At 40.8% G+C, this 24,485-nt stretch overlaps 1 protein-coding gene across 5 annotated transcripts in view; it reads left to right on the forward strand.

The window, feature by feature from the left end:
• Nucleotides 1–24,485, forward strand: part of Smr (Smrter) — a 657,953-nt gene that overhangs the window by 567,872 nt on the left and 65,596 nt on the right. For all 5 annotated transcript variants that reach the window (XM_067159726.2, XM_067159723.2, XM_067159722.2 and 2 more), the window contains exons 12-14: nucleotides 14,125–14,418; nucleotides 14,501–14,802; nucleotides 15,228–15,375. In XM_067159726.2, coding sequence (XP_067015827.2) covers nucleotides 14,125–14,418; nucleotides 14,501–14,802; nucleotides 15,228–15,375 — 744 coding nt within the window. The remainder of the gene's footprint in view (nucleotides 1–14,124; nucleotides 14,419–14,500; nucleotides 14,803–15,227; nucleotides 15,376–24,485) is intronic.

A 24,485-nucleotide genomic window follows, 5' to 3' on the forward strand; every position in this document is an offset into this window, starting at 1 on the left:
GGGGGGTTGAGTTTGAGGTGACAGCGGAATAGAGGGGAGCTAGGAAGGCGGTGAATAAACTGGGGAGAGAGTAATCATTTATTGTAATCCAAAACGTGTTTCCTTATTAAACTTATTAACTATTTCATCCTAATTTCTAAATTGTTTTTCGAAATTTATTTATTTATTTATTTATTTATTTATTCCTAGACTTTAACAGAGTTATATAGTCTAGGTAGGGCAAACGTGTGTCTTACCCTCCGTAAGTTGTATTAGCGCTTACATTTGTGTCACGTAGGATGGCGGTGTCATCAGCGAATTGAAGGAGTTGGATGGGTTGTGGTGCTTGTGGGATGTCAGCAACGAAGAGGATGAAAAGGAAGGGGAGCCTTGTGGGACGCCTAGAGTAAGAGGAAAGGAGGAGGATAGTTGTTGGTTGATAGAGGTTTGTGAAGAGCGTTTAGTATGATGATATGAGCCGAATGTAGGAGAGTGGAACAGCGAAGAATCTGAGTTCAGTGTTCACCCCAGAAATTTTCGTCAGCCGGTTGGGGGGCGGGGGGGATGAGTAGCCGGGCTGAGAATACTACATAAAAATTGAATGTGAAAACATTTCAATTCATTCCCCTCAGGGTATTGACAATAATATCAGACAGGTAAATATTAACTGAAAAATTGAACTATTTTAGTGCTATTATCACGAACAAGACATAAACAGAGTATTTTGAATTTCTAGTGGTGTACTACTCCTTCATAATCATTTAACAGCGGGCTTGGGCCTGGGGTGCCATACGGGATGCGGACGTTATGCGTAATAGAGTACTCGGATGCGATTCCACGCCAATCCAGACACCGCTCGCTCGTGACACTACGTGATTTATCATTTAAATAAACAGTTTTACAGTAATTACGATTTAATTTGGAGCACCCAATGTCTCATACGTGTATTAATATTTTTCAACTAGCACATATCTAGGTTATGTTAGCTGGGTGGTCTGTACAAACGGCAGGGCGGTCCGCCCGTTTAAAACGTCCTAGGGAGAACACTGAAAGGGGGGCGGCATGCCAGACGGAATCAAAAGTAAGCTGAAAATCCTCAGTAAGTCATCCGCAATTTGCCTTGATCAGACCTTATTCGAATATAATAATAATAATAATAATAATAATAATAATAATAATAATAATAATAATAGTCTATAAATAAAAGAGTTTACTAAAACAGCTTTGGCATATCCGTTGGTCCGTTCTACTGGACCGTCAGCTGCCTCTGTGGATCAGTGGTAGAGTGTCGACCTCCAGATCCCAAGATAGCGGGTTCAAACCCGGCAGAGGTAGCCTAGTCGGATTTTTGAAGGGCGGAAAAAAATCCATTCGACACTCCATGTCGTACGATGTCGGCATGTAAAAGATCTCTGGTGACACATTTGGTGTTTACCCGACAAAATTAATTAAATCTCAGCCATAGACGCCCAAGAGAGTTTCGGTTTACTCGGTCTGCCATCTAGTGGGCCTAGAGTAAAACGGAACGTCGAAATTGACGAGCATACAGCAGATGGCGTCAAATTGAAATGTCTGCACACGGTAGCTGAGGCCATACGATTATTATTATTATTATTATTATTATTATTATTATTATTATTATTATTATTATTATTATTATTATTATATTATTATTATTATTATTATTACTGGACCGTTTTGCTTCATTTCTTTTTTATTCTCTCCGGAATTACCTGCCGGTGAATTATGAGGCGTTGATAGGTCTCTACGTTCAGCCAACTTTGATTTTTCATAAAATCAGATCATTAAATGATCACTCCAATAATTGCAGGCGAAGGCTTACCCTAACCTGCAATACATTCTGTACTTAGCAGTTTGCTAAGCGACTAACACATTTATTCTGTTACATGCGATTTGGGCCGATGACCTTAGATGTTAGGTCCTTTAAACAAGCATCATCATCATCATCAAGTTATGTGATTTGCATCCTTATTAATGTCATTCCACGGAGCCATCTTTGATTACTGCCTGTGAATCCAGAGAGCATACACTTCCTATGATGATGGATGAAGACTATTCTCTGCTAAATACTCTTTGATTTTTTGAGCTTTCCCGGCGTCTGAATGTACTCAACAGATTGCAGAACGTTACATGCTGTTAAGAGGAATCACTCTACGTACATACAGATGGGAAGGTCGCCGTTAATAAAGCGCGCGGGCAAACTCTAAAGTCTACTTAACCGAACCAGTATTTAGCCACGGCCGGATTTTGCAGAGATCGTTCGTAAATTACGGCTGAATGGTCGAAGCACAAGGAATATTGCATGGAAAGAAGTGATATAAACTGCATTACCGGTATTAAATGTTCATTAAACTATGCATAAGGGCAGGCGAAACAATATGACTGCGACAGGCATATCGAGGCGAGTTATCTGACCTACTGCTGCAGAGCAGCGCGGCTCCACTAGTAATAATAATCAGCCATCTAAATAACTCCAATTTCGGAATATACTGTATTGCCAGGAGACGTTGTCTGGAACCATTAACTTGCTAAAATACCTGCACTAAAGCTGGAATTCGGTGATATTACAACTTTTTGGGAAGATGGAGGATGTAGTGGCCATGATCGTTAAGGTGTCAAGTCCCGTCGGTGGAAGAAATGCTCACCATGAGAATGTCGGCCGGCAGGAGTGAGGGTCGATCGCCCGGTGGGGATTATAAACCTGTCGCAGACCCCTTGATGCTATTTGCCAGCAATGGGTTTCACCCTTTCCCTTCTTACTAGTATATATTTCGTTATTAATTTCATCTCGTTTAACTCTTCTGATGTGGTTGATGTCACGAGAAGGGCATCCGGTCGAAAAATTCGCTACGAATATCCATCTCCCTTCATACCCGGCCCCGTAGAGAAACAGGACAAGGGTTGAACATCCACCTCATTGTGGTGGAAATTATATCTTTAAATGTGTATTAATATTAGGCTTGTCATTCAAATCGAATTCATATTAACCCTCATACTCATAATCAGTATATTACTTGTTCGGCTGAGAAATATTTTGCTATAAATATCTTATTTCGTTATGATCGATGTATATCCAACACTCCATTCGGAGTATGCTATAACAAAATCGCTATTCGGGCATTTTCTAGTTTCTTTTGGAGGAAGTTTGATTGAGAGATCAACAGCCGAAGAAACGTGAGATACAGAGGAACAATGTCAAATTGTTTCAAGCGAATCAATGTTTCTTGCCTGCTGTTATTGGGAAATTCTGTTTTTCTAATCAGCCTTTGTACATTTGCATTGCAGTAGCTTAGTTTGGGAGTTACTAATGAAGTGTAGAGGGTCACTTAGCTGGGGACTAATCCCGCGGCGTGTTGCGCAACTTTGGAGGACCCTGATATGATACTAAAGCGAGGTCTTCCTATGTTTTACAGAAGTGTAAACATGTCTCTAGACTCGGGAGCTGGAGATCCCAGACTTACGGAGAGAAACAATTAGCGGGATAGCTCGCTACTCAGATTAATTCGACAAATGTGCGAACAAACAGAAGTCGGCAAACAGCACGTGTTGTGTTAAATGAAACATTTCTTATATGCGATAAACTCTGCACACATCATACTGAGCTGTCTTGGGCTAGTCTCGACTACAGTATTCAGATCATCGTCCTGATTGGACGTGTTAGAAACAAGACTAGCGCTTGCTATTCTCAAGGTTTTGACCGGTGATTTCCTTCTTCCAGTCCTCACAAGAGGATGAGCTCGGAATATGAGTGCCACACTTGGTATTGGAAATTGATGACATTACCTGACGAAGCCATTTCTCAGAAAGGAATTGGAAGAGAGCAATTTGTTGACTATTCAATATCTAATACTTGGTTGTATATGTGTGTGGTCTCATCGATTGTGGCTGACATAGGGTGCCCACACAGCAACTGTTTGGACCTTTGAGGCAGAAAAATGCGAAGCATGTTCTGTTAGAGGGGAATAAGACATAACACGACATTTAAGGAGAATTTTAGACGTACCGTAATTTAATTCTGACCTTGGCTATCTAGGTGCAGTTTCTTGTTCCCTGAGCTATTGGTGAGCCATGCTGTTGTGCGGACATTTAACGACAAAGTCATTAGTTACTTCGCTCAATTACTTAAATAACTTGATGCGAGATTCGTTATCTTTATGGTGCATAATTAAAGTTACATCAGAAAGAACTTGATGTTAATTGTGTGACCGATCCTAATGAAGGGGCACTTCGTTCCCAAGGGTCGGGGGTGTCGTGTCGTGTCTTGTCTCGTATCGACCTGTGTTATATGTTGTTTCGCCTTTGTTCTCGCGCAGACAGGTACTTTGTTGCGTCTGGCATGGTTCTGATTTACTCTAAAACAGAGGACAAAGTTTTCCCTTGTTACTACTTCCTTGTTGACTTCCTGAGACACTTCGTAATTCAACGCCTTCAATGTACGGCTTTCTACGGGCTGTTCGTCCATGAAAGCCAGTTACGTAGAGAACATTCCTTAGAGTATTCTCTGAAACGGTGTTTCCTAATTTATTTGCGATCTGAACATTTAGTTTCGGGGCACTCAATTTAACTTGACGGACCACTAGCCTTTTCGGGGAGCATCTGGTGTTATTGTGTTTTGGTAGATCTGTTTATTATGCTTCTTAGTAATTGGTCCGCAAAGAAGTTCGCTAATGTCTTTATAAGATTTACCTGCTTTAAATTGACGTACGGCAAGCCGGCGTTCCTCCTCGGTTTCCTTGTTTTTCCATCCCATTCTTCCCTACGCCTTGCATACTGCCTGCACCATGCCTGCACCATATGACGTCGGTGTCTGCCTTGGATCGACTGCGGGCTAACCTGCGATATTTGAATTGTGCTTGCGGACGAATACATACTGGAGGGTAATGTCGCTGATGTTTGTTTTCATTGGGAATAACTTACTATTATTGTTGTCCATTGCCTTGTTCTTAACGAATATAAAAGCCGTACATTCTCAACCGTTATATTATATTTACTTCGGTAAGGCTTTATATATTTGGACGTCAAACTCATAACATTACGTAGTTTAACAGACGAATACTTCTTGACAGGGCCAGTTGGCCGTGCGGTTAAGGCCCGGGAAATAGCGGGTTCGAACCCCACTGTCGGCTGCCGTGAATGTGGTTTTCCGTGGCAAATCCTGGGGCTGTACCACGGCCGCTTCCTTCCCATTCCTATCCCATTGTCGCCATAAGATCTGTCTGTGACTGTGCGACGTAAAAGAAAAAGAAAACTCCTTGGAGCCACTGTAGCTCTAGTCTCCGGCGTGTAAGGTGTCTTTGGCGAGTTCAAGCATACAACAAAAATCTGATAGTGAAGATGTGAGAAACTTGTGGTGCGAAGAAGCGCGAAACATTATTTCTTCCGTAAAATGTCGCGACATGTGGACAATACATGGCTTCAAAGTTATCAAAAAATTATTCGAGAGAACAGAGCGGGATTCCACTCAAAGATCACTAATGTCGAGCGTTTCGTTATTTACATACGACTCCGCTGAAGTCCCATAAACTGCGGATTCTCCTCCGCTACAAAGAACATGGTGGTTGTCCCTGGGATGGGCGAAGGCAATCGCTGTTTGTAATTTGTACTTCATTTGTTGTGTCTGAAATGAGAATAGCCGCAGGTTGTCGTTAAATTTAAACACGAAAGTCCTCTCGGTTTCGGTGTTTTACGGGGAAGCAATGAAGGAGAAAACTCTTGAAATTTGTGCAGTGTTATCTTTTAATTCAAATTTGTGAACAAAAATTTCCAAGCATTTATGGCTCTAAATCACAATTTTTTTCAACGTCGTAATTTTTATAGTTTTTCCTTTTCTGGCAATGTTACTGAGACTATTACAGGTCTATTTACTGAACTAACACTGTAGTTGATTAGGTTATGTATGTCCGTTTATATAGGCCTAATATTTCATTTTAATTTATCCCTCTCAAATAGGTCCGGTAAAATAGAAAAACAGATTAAAACTAATAAAAGCTTTTTTTTTCAAATACATAATGCTGTGAAATGCTATTTTAATATCAGTTTTGCTGTGAGATTTTAGTTTCCACCATGTTGGAGAACACATGTAGTTATGAACTGATCTATAAAGGTAGGGGTTCATAACTGGGGGGCGGATCCTGTTGACCTAAAAAATAAACACTGAAAATGATCAATAAAATGCCCTTAAATATAATATGAAAAAATGCTATAAATTCAATAAAAATGACTTCAAAATATTTGACCAAACTGGATTCTGGTGAGTGTAACAAAAGTGTTACAAGAAATATATTCCTCTTCTTATTCACTGCTCAGCTCTTGTTTTATGTCGCAATTTACCTGCAGGTGTATATAAATCTGGTCTTTAATGATTTGCTGGATGTAGTACTTCGCTCTCCGAAGAACCTGGAAACACCCTGATCTTCACCTAATGTGCTGAAGTACAACGAACTCCCTTTCCGCACCCATGTCTTTTCCCTAGGTTCTGTATGGTCCACCTGTGTCTTGGAGGCAGGTGGTATCTGACGTATCGGAGCTCCTCTGTCGGTCTGTAAGGCTAGTAGGCAGTTGTGTGTTTGAGCAGTTGATTAGTTATCCAGTAAAGGTAACAGTGTGTAGTATTAGTGGTTTAAAAAGTGGTGTAGGTGTGGCTGTAGATGTTTTAGGTGTGCAGTAAATTGCGGTGTGTTTTACTGTTGACTAGTGTGACCAGGGAAATATTTATCATTCAGTGACATGACTAGCACAGCGTTTTTTTCCAAATGCATTGATACACTTTGTGATACCGAACAATAGGCTGCGCTGGCAGCTTGCATTCCGGAGATAGTGTTCACACCAGACAAATGCTGGGGCTGTGTCTTCATTATCCCCACTCCTAGCCCTTTCCTATTCCGGCATAAGACCTATCTGTGTCGGTGCGACGTAAAGCATTTTTTTTAAACAAACCCACTTCGTGATTGTTTCACTTTTGGAATTTTTCTCGCACAAGAACTACTTGGGAGGACAATTTTGTACTGAAGTTCCTTCTAGTTTCCATTTGTTCTTGGCCCTGAGGTACGTAGGGGAGAATGGCTATCTGTCAGTTTGCTTGTTCATCAAAGATATATGGCAGTTGAGAACAGACGTAAAACGTTATGATCAAAAGGACCATCATGCTGACATCGCCGATGTATCACCCCTCTGTTATCTATCGACAAATCACCTCTCATTAGAATCTGAATGATAATGCTAGATATCTCCAGGATGGCATTTGCTGTTGACACACTCATAGTAGCACGAAATTATTGTTCTGCACGGAAGCTGACAGAACCAGCTATCGCACAATTAAGTGAAATTGGCTTAGACATAAACACCAAGAAGGTTGAATTACGTGTCTTTGGGCAAAGGACGCCTCACTTACAAGTCTGCCTGTCGTAATAAGAGGGACCTCATTTGCTCTTAACTTCGGGGCGTGTGTTGGCGACCACGGGGCACTTAGCTGAGTCCTGACGTTACTTCCGCTTGTGCCAGGCTGTCTTGTCCGACCCCAACAGTTTAGATCATTGAAGATCTAGGGAATTTCATTTCCACGCCCTTCGTGGCCTTTGTCTTTCTTTGTTGGACCCCTTCCACTTTCCCCCTATAATTAGTGTTCATAGAGAGTGGTTGTCCAATTGCATTTCCTCTTAAAATAATAATAATAATAATAATAATAATAATAATAATAATAATAATACTGCTGTGTGGCGTTGAAGATGGGGCCCTACCTATAATGAATTTTAATTATGAAGACAGCACACGCATCCAGCCCCCGAGCCATCGGAATTATCCAATGAAGGTTAAGTTCCCCGACCCGGCCGAGAATTGTACCCGGAACCTCCTGTGCCAAAGATCAACACGCTAACCATTTAGCCATGGAGCATGGCATAAAGTCGGGAGGCACTGGGTTCGAAGTTCACTCAGCCGAGTGAAAACAGGTGAGAGAACGGGACCCCGATCCAGAAGGCTAAGAAAGCGAGTTACTTCTGGCTGTAGGGTTATGATGTTTGTTTCGTTTATTCATGATCAACATCCTCAATGATATCGTTTTTGCGTGGCTGAAAGCGAGTCTGTAGGGTGTAACTGGCGCTCGTTGATGCAGCGCTCCACATTGATTCATATTTTACTTGACTTGCGATGCCCCCTCCCCCAGCTTATGCCGTACTTTACCTACCATGGCTGGCTGGCTCTTAATTGTTTGTGAATGTGATGAAAATATCAATTATTCAGACACAATTGGAATAAATTGGTTGTGTATGTACAGTCATAATGTTTTTAAGCTCTGTGTGTTTTATACCTTTGAATACCTATCCAATGATGTTAATGCACAGGCTTACGGCCCACATAAAGTGTTATTGTTGGTCTCCATTACAGCATAAATAACTCGGCGGGGTCGCTGCAGCTCCTAGCTTGAATCATTCACCGCACTGTTTGACTTGGTTCGTTCCCAAGATCGCGACATCTCTGGGTGTCTATTAAAACTGTACGCATGCAGTCTAAATGACATCAAATCAAATAACGGTTGTATTATTTCGTATCGTGGATGTCTATAGTATTAGTGATTGCTCTACCGCGGGGAAGGGCGTCAACGAATTGCACTTCTCGCAATGCCTACATCTGGGCCCCTTTCTTTTTTACTTGAAATGTAACACAGTTTCACTGGTGGAAACAGAGTTGTTATTTACTCACCCCGATATCCCCTGCCTGTCGAAAGTGGCAACTAAAAAGGGGTCAGAGGCCCTTAAGTTGGGAGCGAGGGTTGGCGACCAGTGTTCCGTTAGCTGAGTCCTGGCATTGCTTCCACTTGTGCCAGGCTCCTTTCATCTATCCTATCCGACCTCCCTTGGTCACCTCTTGTTTTTTCCGACCTCGACGGTATTAAGTGTTGAGGACTAGGGAGTTTTCCTTTTCACGCCTTTGGTGGCCCATGTCTTTCTTTAGCCGATACCTTCATTTTTCGAAGTGTTGGACCTCTCACTTTCTTTCCTCGGATTACTGTTAATAGAGGATGGTTGCTCAGTGGTACTCCCTCTTAAAACAATAAGCACCACCGCCGCCATATTATTATTATTATTATTATTATTATTATTATTATTATTTTCGCCTGGGATGTTTTACTTAACCTGGTATATTCATGATTTCATAAATTTTGTTTAATTTCCACCTTAGAAAACTCAAACGAAATTTCCGAATATAAAAATATGCACATGTAGTAAGTAAATGCCTGTAATGCGAATTGATCCCTTCGCCAAACTTCAACGCTTGGTCAGCCTGTCATTGTTATTTCATTTCGAACTTTCATCCCTCGACATTTGTTGATTTATGCCAATGTTGTCACTTTTTTTAGCTTATGGCATGGTGCCCCATACTGTATGAAAATTCACTCATTTCAGCCGTAGCACTCCTTTGTTTGAGGGAATGGTCTTTGATCCAGCGCTTATAGATCTGAAAATGCATATTTGACATTGCTTCTACAAATTTATACGCGCGCGTGTGTGTGTGTATGTATATATAAGGAAGGTAATTTTCCTTCTTCGACCGAACTTTTCGTTCCAGTGTTAATAGAACGAAAATTACAACCTGCAGTTTTAACTTGTTCAATTCTCACAAACTGAGCTCGATAGCTGCAGTCGCTTAAGCGCGGCCAGTATCCAGTATTCGGGAGATAGTGGGTTCGAATCCCACTATCGGCAGCCCTAAAGATGATTTCCGTGGTTTCCCATTTTCACACCAGGCAAACGCTGGGGCTGTACTTTAATTAAGGCCGCGGCCGCTTCCTTCCCATTCCTAGGCCTTTCCTGTCCCATCGACGTAAAACAAATAGCAATTTTCACAACTGGTGAGAATCGTCTGGCAGAAGTTGTGCTGGTGTAAGTAAGAAAGACAGCTGCGGTGTGGTTGATTTATTCCAGTAATTGTTGTGGTGCCTGTCACACACGTTCTCTGACATATGATGTACAGTGGACTGTGCTGGGCCCCATGTGTGCGCGAGTTCTACTCATTAATCAAGTCACGTATGGACAGTGTGATTGAAATGAATGAACTACCCTTAGGGAGTACACCTGCCCTAGCCAACACCCCCTGACCAGAAATAGTTACTTCTCTACATGTATTCATATATTCTGTCAGGCACACACGTAGTTTTTCTCGTTCGCAAGGGTGCCCGGTGGTCGTTTGTGAATAAGACGTGACATGTTGCTGCCGGAGGACTCTCAACGTCTATTAAAAATGCGTATCGAAACGAAGGGTTTATATGTTTAGATCAATTATCACGGTAGGCTTCTCTCATTTGCGTACAGCTTGCCAGCTCTTTTCCCGATGATCGGAAGTCTTCACGCTATCACCACCCTTTGGTGAACAGATTTCGGACACGTTTTAACCGAGGGTATATGCCTGAATACGAGAAGTTGGTTCATATCGTTAAAATAGCTAGTGTTGTCGTTTTATTTCTTGTTCATAATCTTAATTTTGAAATTGTAAAACCGTTCTTTGATTTTATAACCTAGTTGTTTTAATGCCGCAAACGTCACTGACGAACGCGGATAAAGAGTTTCTATTGTCAAGTTGATATCTGTTTCTTGCTTATGATTTCCTTAGAATACGTTTCGCGACTTCCTGCGAATTCGTGAAAACGGCACAGTGGCTGAATGAGTTCGTCGTATTAGCCTCGCATTGCGCGAACAGGGGAAAAGGTGCTTCCTGTATCCTTCATGGGCCTCGCCAATTCAAACAATGTGCAGCCTCTCCCCATCTTTTAATTAACGTAAAAATAATTGTAATGTACATGTTTAATGAGTGGCAATTGAACGTTTTTGATGCCCCCGACAATTATCACATAGCCTTTACTCTCGGACCACAACGAGAGGGCAACAAGCGCAATATTTGTTTACAAAAAGTATAAAAAGGACCATCGTCCATCAGGAAACTAATTAACTAAGAGTTGTGTCGTGTACAGTTTCTATTGCTTTTGGAGTGATGTCATTCTGACTGTTCTGCGAGGGCTCAGAACTGGGCCACCAAAGTGCCCAAGAAATCAGCACCTTTCCAATCGGACATAGAAATTCCCTGGCGGGGAATCGAGCCCGCCTTAACCGATTCGACCAGACATTCAGAAGTGATGTACAGTATATGAGGGAAAAGCCTGGTTTGCGGCTTGTAGCATAATGTACTGCTTTCTGTGTTTGATTTTCATACAGGGGGATAGCAGTTGGGCCAAAACTGGAATAGATTTGTCCCAAAATATTGAGATACATGAAGGGCGTAGTCTCAAAGCTCACGAGCTGCAACTGTTACTTGCTATTCTTAGTTTTATTCTCTAATTGCCTGTCACTGGAGAGCTGAAGGCAGTGACAGTGACTTACGTGTATGCGAGGATCTACAGAAAGCAGAAGTATTTATTCAGCAGTATGTAAACATTGTTGGTTACAAGGAAAGGACAATGTCCAGATAGAAGAGGTGACTAATACTAACACAGTATTAAAATTTACCTACAATCACATAGACAGCTACAGTAAGACACAAAAGTTGAAAACTAGAAGGAAAAAAAGCTTAATAAAATTAATAAAATTAAATGTACCAAACACAAGAAACCAACAAAATGAACTTTCTGGTTGGGCTCCCAGGTGCAAGTGATGAAATATGCACAGTGGATCTGGGTGGTCTTCGTTCGTTTTCACCGGCCTGACTCAAGGTTAAAAAAGGGGTTGACCCTATTTCATTTATGAAGACCAGGCGAGTTCGCTGTGCGGTTAGGGGCGCGCTGCTGTGAGCTTGCATCCGGGAGATAGTGGGTTTGAACCTCACTGTCGGCAGCCCTGAATATGGTTTTCCGTGGTTTCCCGTTTTCACACCTGTACCTCAATTAAGGCCACGGCCGCTTCCTTCCCACACCTAGACGTTTCCTACCCCATCGTCACCGTAAGACCTATCTGTGTCGGTGCGACGTAAAACAAATTGTAAACAATATTATGAAGATAAAATAAAGTGTATGGGAATTCTGGATGTTTCAATTTTAATAGTGACAAAAGTTTCATAAGAAATGGTTGAGGAGTTTTTGTGCATATTCGGTTCACAGATTAACATAACTTTCAAAAAAGGATGAATATTGTTTTCTGATTATTGCGGTACAAATACTTTGCAATACAAAGAGAGTTGGGTCGGCAGCCCTCAGGATGGTTTTCCAATAAATTTCACTACATACAAATGTCAGAATTGTACATTAGTTAAAGCCATGGTCGCTATCTTCCCATCTTTGCATTAGTAAAGTCCGGCTCCATGGCTAAACTGTTAGCGTGCTGGCCTTTGGTCACAGGGGTCCCGGGTTCGATTCCCCATAAGGTCGGGAATTTTAACCATCAGTGGTTAATTTCGCTGACACGGGGGCTGGATGTGTGTGCTGTCTTCATCATCATTTCATCATCACGACGCGCAGGTCGCCTACGGGAGTCAAATAAAAAGACCTGCACCTGGTGAGCCGAACATGTCTTCGGACACTCCCGGTACTAAAAGCCATACGCCATTTCATTTTTTAAATTAATTTTTTAATTATTTTTTAATTTATTTTTTTGCATTAGTAGAGAGAGACCTGTATGTATTAATGCAACCAGAATTCCATGGTGAGCAGCGGAAGAACAGGTCCAAATTTCTAATATTTGAGGAACAGAGAAAAATAAGGAGTGAACGAATGAAGTAGTTCTCGTAAGAAAAAGGAAGAAGACTGGCCAGAAAGCATTAAGTTTCACGTGGTCCACAGTTGGCCAAATTTGGAAGCAAGAAGAAAGAATGCAACATTAAACTGCTGGCAAAAAATAATAATAATAATAATAATAATAATAAATAACAATATGTTCCCACATTGTAAAATTTATTGTGTGTTAAACTTGTGACACTGGAGCAATTTTGAATTTATTGTGATAATTCATGTAGGTTGTTTGTACGTAGCTTAGTGCATTGTTTTTCTAAGGCTTGTCTGTTACTTCTTTTCTCTCTTTTCCTGCTTTTTTTACTGAAACAGTAATGTTATTGCAGTAAGTAAGCAATTTATTTGTGATAAGGATTTGATATTTTGTGGCTTTTTTAAAGAGATGTTTGGTCATATATGGTAGACCTTCATTCTTCTTTTTAAATAATAATTACATGGCTCCATCTCAATATTTCTAGGAGCTGATGACCTAGATGTTAGGCCCCTTTAAACAACAAGCATTAGAGCATAATCTCAATGTTTCCTAACACTCAAATTCAATCCCTACTTAAGATATAATGGTTGCTTAATGAGGATTGTGAAACGCTATAGATTAGACAGTGAATTTATTTCACTTTTGTAATGCTGCAGCTCTGTACTCACATGAAGACAGTGAATTTTCTTGTACAATGAATTAATGAACAACTAAGTGAAGGTAATATATTTAAATTGATAGAGCATTTGCGGCTTTATTGTGAATTTACTACAACTCCGTGATCCTAAACGGCAAGTTTCTGTCTAGGACTGGCGTTAGTTCTTATGGCAGAATGAGTATAAGTAACTTTTACTAATTCTAAACTGATCAGCAAACAATTTAATTAACATAATTGGTCTACATTGAACATGATTAGTCTTCCTTAAAGTATTAATTACCTATTGCTTGTATTTTGTCTAGCATATTTCTTTCTTTCAGTAGTACCCCCTTAGTACATTTAGATTACTCTGACTCCAGTATTATTAGAACTTGTATGGTTCCTTCTCAGGAAACAAAGCAAGATCTTTGCAAGTTTTTCAGGAAGTTAATTCTGTTTAATAAACCCGAATGGTTAGATACGTTACTACTGTAATGGCAACTTGGGCTACTGTAGTGCCCTATGTAATATATTTATGAAAGTTTTCATAATAAATAACCCAAGAGGAAAATATACTTTGAAGATAGAAATAAGAAGTTCTATAATATTGACCTTGGCCTGACAAAAGGTGCAAAAGCTGAGAATGGAAGAGTGAAGAACGACAGAACCTGTGCATGATAGTTAATATTCCACAAAGAACTTGTAAGTTTATACAATCGGTAACATACTGGTACATAGAACTCTTCTGTGAAGTGTTGCTAGTTTCATGGTATGGTATTTTTAAGTATGTGTTTTTTGTTTCAGAAAAGGGAGGCGTCCACCCGTGTGCAGTGTGCAAAACGACTCTGGAACAGTTCCTGCAGTCTCGACCTTTGCCCCACTCTCATGCTGCACAGTATGGGTTGCGGGAGGACCAGGTACCTGCCGGAGCTCGGGTGTGCAATACATGTCGCTGTAAGGCGGTCAGGAGTCGATACACTCAGTGCCCACTGCCAACATGCCCCAACGCCAAAGGAAGGGTGAAACGGCTGAGACCTCTGCCGGGCAGATGGATGGAGCTGCCCGCAGAGGTGCGGGACCCAGTCGTTGCTGAATTCCGTGAGTAAATCTCTTCCTTGTTGTGCCATGAACTATGATGTTGGGTTTGACTCTGTAATGATGTAGGTTCTTATTTCTGTAGAAATACCTCCAAATGTGAGCAAGTGTTGCTCAGCTTGTTTCAACCGGATCTCTCGGCGACTTGCACCTCACCTTCAGGATGGTAGCATCTGTCCAGAGGATGAAGGTGGAGGACAACCACAGCTGCGATGGACAGAAGAAGAGACAGAAGTGATGAAGAGGGCTCTAAGAGAGCATGGTATGAACTGGAGCAAGGTGGCAGAGCGGGTGGGCAGCACGAAAACTCAACACCAGTGCAAGAACTTCTACTTCAACTACCGCAAGAAGTTGGGTCTAGACCTCCTCGTGCAAGAGTACAACAAGGTGTGTATTGACTTCCTCGAGAGAGGAAAAAGTACATTATCAAAGAGATGTGTTGGCTAGTTAACTCGTACAGTATGTTTTAAAACAACTTTACATGATAACATTCTCTACAAATCACCCTAAGCACTGCTTACCACTTACCTAGCATAGTACTACTACACAGTTTTACTGGACAAATAAATATTCAAAGATATATTTCACTATGCAAGACCATACCATGGTACATGATATTGTTTCTTACCCTTGGACAAACATATCAATACAAAATATCATCTTCAGGTGCTATGTAATAATGTAGCAGTGATGGTTGCATTCAGAAATTTTTTGGTGTAAAATTCATTTGTTTATTTCAAAGTGGAAATGCTTGTATGTCTTCTAGTCTGTTTCTTTTGCAGTGTAACATAGGTTGAATTTCTCACTTTCAGAACCATCTGGGCGAGGAGCGAAAGCCTACAGTAACTGACGAGGAGGAGTCTGGCTCAAGTACATCGTCTTGTGACGAGGTGACAGGCATGCAGATAGACAACAGCGACACAGACAGTGCTTCCTCCCCCACAACACGAGAACAATCAGGTGAGTTTGTGTAATCTGACGTGCTCTCTCTGTGGATCAGGCGTAGAGTGCTGGACTCAAACCTGATAGCGGTGATCAGAGTTTGAAGGGCTGAAGAAATTTCATTGGACGGTGCACGGTGTACGATTTTGGCAAGTAAAAGATTTCTGGTGACACATTTGGTGTTCACCTGACAAAATTCATTAAAACTCAGCCATAGGTCTCCCAGCAGAGATCCATTGCTTAGCAGTCTGGTAGAGTTAAACATTGAGGCAGCCTACGTTGTGCTCCAGTCTCACAGAATATAAATTATGAATGAAGTCCACAGTGTTGTGTGAACAAGGAACAAGAACTGGGTTTGTTAAATCAATTAGATTATGTCTACAACTATTTTAATTTTGAGAGCAGAGGGGGAGCTTATACACGGTACGTGTATGGGCTATGGTGGTGTTTATGGCAATAGGTGCATCCTCTTGTCCTTTTAATACTTGTTTACCCCCTGGATTTTAAACACTTCTTAGTCCCATTTCCTGATACAGGGTTGAGGATGAGATGATATTTCCTTCCGAACTGCAACTTCAGCTGAGGAGCTAATTAAGGTGACATGAATGAGTGTGAATGATACGAGGACGGTTTGAAAAGTTCTCGGAATCCCCGCTAGATGTCAGTGCTAGAGCAACGAGGTTCCCGCGCAATAATCCCACATCCTTTATAAGTGAACACGTGGCGCGTCAGTGCTCTAGCTGCAGGAGTGTGGTAGTGACGACTCTTTGTTGTTGTTCCTGCGTAGTGATTTGTGACAATGGAAAAAAAATTGAGATTCGAGCAGTGATTAAATACTTTGTAAAGAAAGGTATGAAAGCAAAGGAAATTCATGCCGACTTTCAGAACACACTGGGGGACTCTGCTCCTTTATTTTCAACTGTTGCCAAGTGGACCAGCGAGTTTAAATTTGGTCGGGAGAGCTTGGATGATGATCCGCGTAGTGGACGGCCAAGAAGTGTTACGACCCCAGAATTTATCACAAAAGTGCATAAAATGGTCAAGGAGGATCGTCGACTGAAAGTGGGGGAGATTGCTGAAGCTGAAGGGATGTCTTCTGAACAGGTATATTATATTTTAACTGAAGAATTGGGTATGAAAAAATTATCCGCAAGATGGGTGCCGCAGCTCTTGACACTGGACAATAAACGCACCAGATTGGAAATGTCCGAACAACGTCTGGCCCGTTTTCAGTGCAACCAACAAGATTTTTTGCACCAGTTTGTGACTACAGATGAAACTTGGGTACACTACTATACCCCAGAGACAAAACAGCAGTCAAAGCTTCACCACCACCAAAGAAAGCAAAGGCAGTGCGTTCGATCGGAAAGGTCATGGCCTCAGTTTTCTGAGATGCAAAAGGCATTCTGCTGATAGATAGATTATCTTCCTACTGGCCAAACAATTACGGGGCAATACTATGCAAACCTCCTAGACCAACTACAGAAAGAGATACGCGAAACAAGGCCTGGTTTGGCAAGGAAAAAGGTCATCTTTCATCAGGACAACGCTCCGCCGCCCACAAGTGTTATTGCCATGGCAAAACTTCATGAACTGGGGTACGAATTGTTGACACATCCACCTTATTCACGTGATTTGGCACCATCAGACTTTCATCTATTCCCCAAGCTGAAAATTTTCCTCGGTGGACGGAGATTTCCTACAAGGGAAGAACTGACTGCCGAATTGGAGAGGTATTTTGCAGGCCTGGAGGAATCTCATTTTCGAGATGGGATCAAGGCATTGGAACATCGCTGGACCAAATGCATTAGTCTACAGGGAGACTATGTTGAAAAATAAAAGCAGTTCCCCCGAGGTAAGATAATTCTAGTACATTCCGAGAACTTTTCAAACCACCTACGTATTGGGTAAGAAGCTGGAAGGAATTGGTTGTGGCCTGTTAACAGGAACTGTCTCAGCATTTGCATGGAAGTAAAATGCGAAAGAACAGAAAACCATTCTGAGGATGGCTGATGGTGGGGTTTGAACCCGCTCGTTCTTGGCACGCACCTACTCCACTCGGTACAGTCAGTGCCTATCTGAATATAAAATAGTGGATACGAAGTGACGAGTAGGAAAATTACTACACACACACACACACACACACACACACACACACACACACACACACACACACACACACACACACACACACACACACACACACACACACACACACACACACACACACACACACACACACACACACACACACACACACACACACACACACACACACACACACACACACACACACACACACACACACACACACACACACACACACACACACACACACACACACACACACACACACACACACACACACACACACACACACACACACACACACACACACACACACACACACACACACACACACACACACACACACACACACACACACACACACACACACACACACACACACACACACACACACACACACACACACACACACACACACACACACACACACACACACACACACACACACACACACACACACACACACACACACACACACACACACACACACACACACACACACACACACACACACACACACACACACACACACACAGAGAGAGAGAGAGAAAATGTACAAAACTACAGATTTCATTGTACAACATTTGTAATATAGAAAATAATATAACTTCGTGTTAGATATTGGTAATAATGATAAAATCACAGCGGAACCTCGCTCCTTCGTTCACGGAACTCCGATCTGCCTTTCATAATTTTCAATCCCAAGAACATATACAATACAATCTGGGTTTAAAAAACTCAATTTCTCATTCTTTGAAGTATTTGCTTTCCCCGGATCTGTCGTTCATTAATTTCAGTCCCGATGAACTCTAAGCCCCCAATCGATCGTCGTATCGATTAACACACTAGTCTGTCCCATATTTCCCCCACCCCTGTCTGATGTTATTTCGAGGTGCGTTGTGGCATCGTCCAAGGCACGCCATGTTGCTTGACTAACCGCCGTCACATCATCGGAGCTGTGCCGTGTTGCTTCACTAATCCACTAATCGCTGTGACATTTTCCGAACCAAACCATTACTTTTACCAGAGTTTCGAGCCGCAGTATTAAAGGCAAGCATGTAGCGTGCGTTCTTACAGTACAGTATTTCACTTTGCGTGTGCATTTGCCATGTATAGTTGTTATTGAATTGTCATATTTTGCAAATTTTTTGCGTAATTACAAATGACTTGACCTTTTAGGCAAGTCAGAACCTCGGAAGACTTTGAAATATTGAAAAAGTTGCGGGTAAGAGGTCAACATTGCCAATCGACTGGATTTAGCGAAAGAATCTACATACAGCTACTTGGAGGTTGTACTCTTTTCCTGGTATCAACAAGCCCGAGCGTATGGCATTCCTGAGGATGGCAGCATCTTACGAGAGAAAGCCCTCAATGTCGCAGGATGAAGATCATGAATTTCTCAGCGGTACGGGCTTGTGTATAAAAAGTTAGCAAGCAAGAGTGCTGCTATAGTTATATAAGGTATGGAACTGTGGTTGGAAAACATTAAAGACTTCATATCTGGTCCGTATTGAAAGGAGATAACATAAAATAGAGGGAAATTTGATTGATCCAACTTTTTTTGATACATAATATGTTGTTAATATGATCACAACATTTTTTATTCAGTACCGGTTTCGGTGTGTATGGACACCATCATCAGCTGAAACAGGTCGTATGAACAAAGATATACAAGTATGTCGTACATATAATAGACCCTTAGTAATGTGACATTAATAGGATGAAGTAAAAATACAATGCTTCAAAGAATATAAACAAGTTATGAAAGTGAAGATATTAACAAATGTTTAAAGACTTGATCACTTTGGAATGGTTAAAAAGTCTCAAGCGTAGCACTGCTAAACACTAGGCGAAAATAAAAACACGGACATCTAAAAACTGACATAGGATGCAGTCCTTCCACAGAGTATTGATAATAAAGTAACATAAGTTTGATGGTAGCTTGGAACATCAACTCATAAAAAGGAGTCGTCATTTATGAGGTACTCAAAGAAGTCAATCATATTGCAGGCAAAGAGCAAGTAGATATATGGCCAGAAAGTTCTCGATCCAATTCGGAACCTGAAGTATGAAAAGAAAGTTAAGAGTTAAAATGAGATATTGGAAATAGGGCAAAACACTATAAAGTTAAGTATGAGACTCACCTCGAATGGCCTGAAGTATGCGTGGAGAGTGGTAAGGGGCAAGTGCTAGAGTTTATTAGAAGCATAGAACATCGTTGGGGGGTGGTCAGGAAGGGGGAGTGGAGGGGGCGGAGTTAGGTGGGCGTCTGTTATGTATGTTTTAAAATTATTACTGGATAATAATTATTTTACATTTGACAGGTTATTTATAAGCAAAACGGCTTGGCTATGGGATCACCGACCTCTGGCATCTTAGCAGAAATATACTTAGACTTTCTGGAGCACAATGCTATTGAAAGGAATGATAAGTTTTGCAATATTAAGTTCGTCTATGCACTGAATACCTTCTCAAACCTCAACAGCATAGACCCTGATATCAAATTTACACTGGTTTCAGAAACTAATGCTTCTATCAACTTCTTAGATATAATGATCATCAGACTCCCTTCTTCATTCTCTTATAAAATATACAGAAAACCTACCCATACAGCCTCAACAATAAAACAAGATTCCATGCATCCGTATTTCCACAAATGTGCTACTTACCCTAGCTTAGTTGATTGTGCGTTCAAAATTCCAATGTCAAAAGCAGACCTAAATAAAGAACTTAATACTATACGTGCGATAGCCAGGTTTAATGGTTATAATAAAAGTTTCATCGAACGTATTATCAACAAATTCAGACATAGCTCATAATCTAAATAAAAGATAATCCCAGGCCTATTCTCCACTTTTACATTCAGTCAAAATATCTACAGGGTTACCAACCTATTCAAGAATCATAACGTCAATATTGCTTGCCGCACCAACAACAGAAATAACAGTATGGATATTCTCCACAATTCCAACCTGGTCTACAAATCGGACCCCCTTACTCAGTCAGGAGCTTATAGGTTTCAGTGCAGCGACTGCAACAGTTCGTATATAGGACAAACTAGCAGGAGCTTCAAGATTAGATATGTTGAACATCTCAATCCAATTAAATACAATAGGTTTTCCACAATTGGTCAGCACATACAAGATTATAAGCACAAATTTAATGGATTACATCAAGATTTAACAATATTAGACACGTTGAGCAAAGGCCCCCTACTAGATATCACGGAAGCCTGTTGCATACATATAGACCAATACTTCAATCCTAATCTCAACTTGAACGACATTTCCGAAAAACCCAGAATTTTATTTGATTCTCTTATTTCAGTTCTCAGCAGTGTTAAACTCCCTAAAAACAGCTTCTTTTTTCAGATTATACATCACACGTTATCACGTTATCCTTCCCTACCATGCCCACCTGGCTCCGCCCCCTCCATCACCCCTCCTCTCACCCTTCTTGACCCACACCTTTCCCCCCCTTAACGATGTTCTATGCTTCTAGCAAACTCTAGCACTTGGTCCTTGCCACTCTCCACGCATACATCAGACCATTCGAAGTGAGTCTCGTACTTAACTTTATAGTGTTTTGCCCTGTTTCCAATATCTCATTTTAACTCTTAACTTTCTTTTCATACTTCAGGTTCCGAATTGGATCGAGAACTTTCTGGCCATATATCTACTTGCTCTTTGCCTGCATTATGATCCACTTCTTTGAGTACCTCATAAATGACGACTCCTTTTTATGAGTTGATGTTGCAAGTTACCATCAAACTTATTTATGTTACTTTATTATCAATACTCCGTGGAAGGACTGCATACTACGTCAGTTTTTGGATGCCCATGTTTTATTTTCACCTAGTGTTTAGCAGTGCTACGCTTGAGACTTTTTAACCATTCCAAAGTGATCAAGTCTTTAAACATTTGTTAATATCTTCACTTTCATAACTTGTTTATATTCTTTGAAGCATTGTATTTTTACTTCATCCTATTAATGTCACTTATTACTAAGCGTCTATTATATGTACTACATACTTTTATATCTTTGTTCATAAGACCTTTTTCAGCTGATGATGGTGTCCATAGGCACCGAAACCGGTACTGAATAAAAAATGTTGTGATCATATTAACAACATATTATGTGTTGAAAAAAGGTGGATCAATCAAATTTCCCTCTATTGTATGTTGGAAAACATGCCAGTGCTGCTTGAGGGATACGAACCCAGACACATTTATAATGCAGATGAAATGGGCCTCTCTTATAATTGTCTTCCTGATTGTACACTAACAGTCAGAGGAGAGTCGTGTTACGTTGGGAAAAGAATCAAAGATCGTATTACACTTCTTTTGTGTTATAACAGTGATAGATCCAACCTATTGTTATAGAAAAGTTTCAGAAACCAAAGTGTTTCAAAAATGTTTAGAAGTTACCAGTTGAATCATTTTCTAACACCATGTTGCAGTGAGCTCGCAGTTGCGATCAACAGTATTCTGTAAGAAGGAAGTCAGCTCGCAGACAAAACTGTCTTTACATCGGTCTGTTCTCAGACCAACTTTGCTGTACGGGAGTGAAAGCAGGGTGGAGTCAGGATATCTTATTCATAAGTTAGAAGTAACAGACATGAAAGTAGCAAGAATGATTGCTGGTACAAACAGGTGAGAACAATGGCAGGACGGTACTCGGAATGAGGAGATAAAGGCTAATTTAGGAATGAGCTCGATGGACGAAGCTGTACGCATAAACCGGCTTCGGTGGTGGGGTCATGTGAGGCGAATGGAGGAGGATAGGTTACCTGGGAGAATAATGGACTCTGTTATGGAGGGTAAGAGAAGTAGAGGTAGACCAAGACGACGATGGTTAGACTCAGTTTCTAACGATTTAAGGTTAAGAGGTATAGAACTAAATGAGACCACAACACTCATTGCAAATCAAGGATTATGGCAACGTTTAGTAAATTCACAGAGGCGTGCGGACTGAATGCTGAAAGGCATAACAGTCTATAATGATAATGCATATATGCATAATTTTCAGTACCGAGAACATCCAATACAATCTGGGTTTTTAGAAAAGTTGATTTCTCATTCTTCGAAGGATTGTTTTACCTGGATGTATTGTTGATTAATTTCAGTCCAACAAACTCTAAACCCCTTATTGATTGTTGTATCGATACACACACTGCCCTGTCCCATCTCTCTTCCACCGAGGCATGCTTTGACATCGCCCAAGTCCCGCCATGTTGCTTGATTTTGTAAGATTTCTTTGCGGGCTGGGCACTTCTGTGGGGACTTGGGAGGAAGATGATTCTGTTTTATAGACAACTGTGCTGCCCATCCAAAGGACCTTGCATTCCTTCGTAACATAAAGAATTGTGTTACTCCCTCTCCCCTCCCAAATACTACTAGCAGGCATTAGAAAATGTCTAGCAGTCTTACAGGAAGCAGCTAGTGCAAAGAGGGGCTGTGTGTCTCATGGACAATGAAAAGAGAGCAGAAATAAAAATAAACAACCTGAAGGCAATTCATTTCATAATGTCACCTTGGTATGAGATCACACCAGTTGCAATTTATAACTGTTTCCAAAAGTGTGGCTACAAAAGTGTCGAATATGTTGACGGTGTTGATGAGAAATCTATGTGTGATGATTGCGAAAAGCTGGGCATGAAGGACATGAAATTTTTTATATGTATGTGTCAGTAGACAGTGAACTGCTCACGTGTTGTGGCAATACCATACAGTCAACTGGCGAATGTGTGTTATGGGACGAGAATGAAGACAAAGTCGAACTACTATCGAACTTTCCCGAAGCTCAGAGTGGATTCGAAACACTTTGAGCCTACATTTACGCTCATGCTATTGACAGTGCATTGTTTCGTGTGAAACGTAATCAGGCCAAAAAGGAAACGTCTATTAAGGATTTTTGCATAGGATGTAAAAATAAAGTACTGTATGTATTTTTTACAAGAGGTGTGAATGTATAAAATGTGTACTGTAATGTTTTTTATCGTTACCAGTATTTTGTTTATCATTATGTGTTAAGTGCATCTATAATATTACAGTATATGTGCAAGTATTATGTGTTTTATAACTGGTATTTCCCACAGCCAAACTTTAATTAATGACTTAAAAGAAAGCACTGTTTTCGCAAGAAATGTGAAGGTTTAAAATGTGTAGGCCTACCGTTGTATTTTTTTTTTAATCATTACATTATTTACCACTATGAGTTTTAAACGCATCTATAATTATTTGTGCTTCATTTTTAAGTATATGTGCAATTGCTTTATAATGGGTGTTTCCCACATCTATCTTCTTTTTTTTTTTTTTCACTATCCTGCTGAAAATAATGAATCGTGGTTCCACTGTATTTAACAAGCTTTTAATTTGCTTATAATATTATTGTTTTTTCTCAGAAGTCACTAGCTGATTGAGACATTGATGAGCTTGCAGTTGCTTGAAATGAGGCTCAAAAGATACATCATTCAGTCTTAAATCCAGACTTGCATTAAGCTTGTTCTGGTACTTTATTAATTCAAATCTGAAAAGAAGAAAATGCTCTTCCTACTTATACAATATTAGAAACAGTCCATGTTGGGAACCAGTGTGGGGGAATGTGAATGTACTTCGAGCTTCATTTTCAAAGAGTAGGCTCAGTAATAAAGGAAGTAAGATCCTTTAGAATTCTTGTTCCTGAATCTCAATGGAAGGTCTTTTGATTTTTCATTCAGAACGGAGACTGTTTACATTGTAATGTAAGGTCGTGGTGTTCATTGTTTTAAGAGGAAGTAGAAATAGGCAGCCATCCTCTATATAACACTAATCAAAGGGGGAAAATGGAAGGAGTCCGACACTTCAAGAAATGAAGGTATCGGTCAAAGAATGACAAGGGCCACGAAGACTTCCTAGCCCTCAGAACCTAATAGTGTTGGGGTCGGAAAAGAACAAGAGTGGACCAAGGTAGGTTGGATAGGGTAGATGAAAGTGAGGAGCTTCAAGTGCAAGCAACGCCATGACTCGGCTTAGGGCCTTCTGGTCACCATCCCGCATTCC

Source organism: Anabrus simplex, chromosome X (genome assembly GCF_040414725.1).
Source record: "Anabrus simplex isolate iqAnaSimp1 chromosome X, ASM4041472v1, whole genome shotgun sequence".
In the NCBI taxonomy this organism is placed as follows: Eukaryota; Metazoa; Arthropoda; class Insecta; order Orthoptera; family Tettigoniidae; genus Anabrus; species Anabrus simplex.